At 42.1% G+C, this 4,475-nt stretch overlaps 1 protein-coding gene across 1 annotated transcript; it reads left to right on the forward strand.

Moving 5' to 3' along the window:
* Positions 1 to 3,075: 3,075 nt before the first annotated feature.
* On the forward strand, positions 3,076 to 4,116 carry LOC101759887. The gene is made up of 2 exons (XM_012845360.1): positions 3,076 to 3,462; positions 3,559 to 4,116. The coding sequence occupies exons 1-2, from the start codon at positions 3,076 to 3,078 to the stop codon at positions 4,114 to 4,116; spliced, it is 945 nt and encodes a 314-aa protein (XP_012700814.1).
* The last annotated feature ends 359 nt before the right edge of the window (positions 4,117 to 4,475 follow it).

Below are 4,475 nucleotides of genomic sequence, written 5' to 3' on the forward strand. Positions count from 1 at the left end.
GGTAGCAGGTGATGCATCTTCTCTTACTTGTGCTCCAGATCCACGGCGTTTGAGGCCCGATTCAATCGGTGGTTGACCTTTCGCTTCTCCCTCTCTTCATTTTTCGTTGGTTTGAGGTTCGATTCGTCGGGGTTTCGTGGCAAAGAGAGCAGGTAACCTGTAATCCGTCGCAGATCTGGTGTTGCTCCCTTTCTCCATCGGTTTTTTTGGGGTCCTAATATTTTGAGCATTTGTAGGGTCAGATCTGTGCTGGTGATTTCGTTGGAGGTAAAAAGGCAAGTTTTTTCTTTTAGGGTTTCAGTCTGTTGTTGTTTCTCCCGATTGGATCTTGCATGTTTTGATAGTAATCCCTCTCCCTCATGTGCAGATCTGCCTTTATCTTGCCTTACCCGTTGAACTCTTGAAAGCCCTCCGACTTTTTCCTGAAGGAGCTAGCGGTAATAATTTTTTCCAGTGAGCCTTTGTCATTAGCCGATGATGGTTGCTTACTTACTCTGGAAACTGAGCACATGTTCTTAGCCGATGATGAATGTTTATTTACTTTCAACAGTGAGCACATGTTCTTAGCCGATGATGAATGCTTATTTTCTTTCAACAGTGAGCACATGTTCTTAGCCGATGATGAATGCTTATTTACTTTCAACAGTGAGCACATGTTCTTGGCCGATGATATTACGTTATAAATATGAAAACTGAGCACATGTCCTTATCCAATGATGCATTCTTATTACACTGATTTACCTATATGTGAGCACTTGTGCATTAGGCGATGATGCATTTTTTTTTCCTGACCCACTTGTTGAATGCTCAAAATGATTTGTTGTTTTGCTGAGACATGGTTTGCATTGTGTAATAGATGAACCCTGTCGACCAGAGACGCATGCTTGTGATAAAAGCTGCTGCTTTTGTGTCTGTCATCTATGCATACTTCATGAGTAGGCTCAGGGTGGCCTATAATTCACAGACTCGGATTACATATGCCCCAATGAGTGCTATGGATGAGGAACGCCAAGCCAACCTGAACAAAATTTTTAATTGTAATGACATAGAATGTGTGAACATGTTGCGTATGCGTAGAGCTCCCTTTTTCAACCTGTGTAACCTGCTTAGGGATAGAAACTTGCTATGGGACACAATAAACAGTACTGTGGAGGAACAAGTAGCAATGTTTCTCCATGTTGTGGGACACAACCAGAGATTTAGAGTAATCCACCAAACATTTAGGAGATCCATGGAAACAGTAAGTAGGTATTTTAGAGAGGTCTTGTATGCTATTGGTGAGCTGAGGGGAGAGATGATAAGGCCACCATCAACTGAGACAGCACTTAAAATCAGAACAAGCCCAAGGTGGTATCCTTATTTTAAGGTAATTAAATGAATGTAAGGTTTACCTGTACCTAACTGCAGTCCTGACCAAACTTTAATCACAAGTCTTGCTATAATGTAGGACTGTATTGGTGTAATAGATGGTACTCATGTTCATGCTAGAGTTCCAGCAAAGATATCTGCAGCATTCAGGGGTAGGAAGCACTATCCTAGTCAAAATGTGCTTGCTGCAGTTGACTTTGATCTGAGGTTCACTTATGTGCTAGCTGGATGGGAGGGATCTGCACATGATGCACTCATTCTAGCTGATGCTCTAGAGAGGGATGATGGGTTAAGGGTTCCTCCAGGTACTTGTAACAGAAACTTTTAGACAAACCACAAATTGGGATTTCACATAACCACTATAACTGATTCTTGGCTACCTAATTAATTGTTTAGGTAAATTCTACCTAGTGGACGCTGGCTATGCATGTCATCCTGGATTTATGCCCCCTTACTGAGCCACTAGATACCACTTGAAAGAATATGGTGGAAGAAATTATCCTACCAATAAGAAAGAGTTGTTCAACTTGAGGCATTCAAGCCTAAGGGTCACAGTTGAGAGGGCATTTGGGGCTTTAAAGAATCGATTCCGTATTCTAGACAACAAGCCCTACCACCCATTCAAGACACAAGTCAAATTAGTTCTTGCATGTTGTATTCTTCATAATTGGATAATTGGCCATGGTCAGGATGAGGTTATTCCTGATGAAGCAACATGGGAACCTAATTGTAGTAGTACTGCACCTGCTGATGGTTCTCAGACAGATGACAATTTAGATTGGGGTACAAGAAGGAATGAAATTGCAAATGATATGTGGAACAATAGGGGCACCTCTCATGTGTAGAGCTTGCTATTTGTGTGCAATGATCAACTGTTGTTCTGTTAGCTGAGCCAATGCACTTGTGCAATGATGATGTAATAATATGTTGTATGAACAACTAGACTGAGGCTATGGACATGTGCAATGATCATTTCATCCTCTATTTCTTTTAACTAGACTGAGGCTAAGTACATGTGCAATGATTATTTATTCCACTGTTGTTCTGTTACCTTCACTGAGGCTAAGTACATGTGCAATGATTATTTATTCCACTGTTGTTCTGTTACCTTCACTGAGGCTAAGTACATGTGCAATGATTATTTATTCCACTGTTGTTCTGTTACCTTCACTGAGGCTAAGTCCATGTGCAATGATTATTTATTCCACTGTTGTTCCGTTACCTTCACTGAGGCTAAGTACATGTGCAATAATCATTTCATCCACTATTTCTTTTACCTTCCCTGAGGCTAAGTACATGTGCAATGATTATTTGTTCCACTGTTTGTTTTACCTTCCCTGAGGTTAAATACATGTGCAATGATGTTGAACATGCATCAGTTACATTCTATTTTTTCTGATCATATGGCAATGGGTTTGTGCAATGATGTTAAGCATCCATCAATTACATTCTATTTTTTCTGATCATATGGCAATGGGTTTGTGCAATGATGTTAAGCATCCATCAATTACATTCTATTTTTTCTGATCATATGGCAATGGGTTTGTGCAATGATGTTAAGCATCCATCAATTACATTCTACTTTTTCCTGATCATATGGCAATGAGTTTGTGCAATGATGTTAAGCATCCATCAATTACATTCTATTTTTCCTGATCATATGGCAATGGGTTTGTGCAATGATGTTAAGCATGCATTTCATTAGGGATGGCTGAGGAGGTTGGGGTGATTGATCTGGCAGTGGCTGATGAGGTTGTCCAGGTTGCTGGGGCTGGTGCAGAGCAGCGCCCTAGGGGTGCTATGCGCTGGACTAGTGCCATGTCTTCCTTTGTCCTGCGCCGTATGTGCCAGCTGATTGAGAGTGGTGTTAGAACAGACAAGGGCTTCAAGGAGGTCCACCTGAACCAAGTTGCCAAGTACCTGCAGGAGTTTAGTGGCAATGAAGTGTCTGGTACTCAAGTGTATAACCACTTGAGGAAGTGGAGACAGAGATGGATGAGGGTGTCCAAGCTTAGGGAACTAAGTGGTGCCCTTTGGATTGAGGAGAATTGCATGATCAGCCTTGATGAGGAGCACTATAAGGGACACATCAAGGTGTGTGGGATGCCTAGATCTTCCTTACCTTGTTCTTATCCTGATCCTTTAGTTTTATTTCTAACATTTCTAACTAATCATACACACTACAATTAGGCACACCCTAAGGATGCTGAATTTCTGAACAAACACATTGAGAACTACAAGGAGATGATGATCATTTTTGGCAATGGGTTGGCCACTGGCAAGTATGCTATGGGTTCTAATGAGGCTCTAGGTAGCCCATCTGACTTTATAGATATCTCAATCAAGACTGAACCATATGATGAGGACAAGGCAGCCAAGTGCATTGATGATGTTGCTAAGGTCTTTGGAGAAGCACCCAAGGATACAATAGAGGTCATTAGTGGTTCTGGTCCTAGCAAGAAGAGGAAGAGGTCTGTCCTCACTGAGGAGGACCATCTGGTGATGAGCAGTATGACTGAGGCAGTGAGGGATGTTGCTTCTGCTATCCGTGAGACCAAGGTTGAGGTGTTGAACCCTGATCTGTACAGTGCAGTGATGTACATGCCAGGGTTCAGTGAGGAGGCTCTGATCTGTGCTTTCTCCCATCTGGTTGACAACAAGGCCCAGGGTGATGCCTTTGTCAACATGGCTGAGAACCACCGCGTCCTTTGGCTAAGGACATGGCTTGCCAAGAATTCCTACATGTAGATCCCTCTACATGCTTCCTGACTGATCTATCTTTTGCATAGTGACTTCTTTTGTGCAGGATACACTGACTGGAGCTTCAAACACTTTGCTCCATTTCTTTTGGTTTGACACAGCACGCTTAGGTTGTGGCTGGTAAGTATGGTTAGGTTGTGGTCTTAGAGAGGCAGAGACTGTAGTTGGTCTGTGATGTATTTGATCAGTCAGTTACATTGTCTATGATGTCATGGACACTTAGTCATGGTTGTAGTTATTCATATGGCATTTATTTCATGTGTCTGTCATCCATTACCTTCTGTGCATGATCTGAGCACAACTCATTGCCTTTATGAGGTCCTTATTCAGTTATGTATGAACTGAGC

This window comes from Setaria italica, chromosome IV (genome assembly GCF_000263155.2).
Source record: "Setaria italica strain Yugu1 chromosome IV, Setaria_italica_v2.0, whole genome shotgun sequence".
NCBI classification, from domain to species: Eukaryota; Viridiplantae; Streptophyta; class Magnoliopsida; order Poales; family Poaceae; genus Setaria; species Setaria italica.

What these genes read in the sequence shown, in the direction of transcription:
- LOC101759887 (XM_012845360.1), top strand. Translation starts at nt 3,076, where the DNA reads ATGGCTGAGGAGGTTGGGGTGATTGATCTGGCAGTGGCTGATGAGGTT. An exon ending in ACTATAAGGGACACATCAAG is followed by an intron (nt 3,463 to 3,558) that starts GTGTGTGGGATG and finishes CACTACAATTAG; the next exon opens with GCACACCCTAAGGATGCTGA.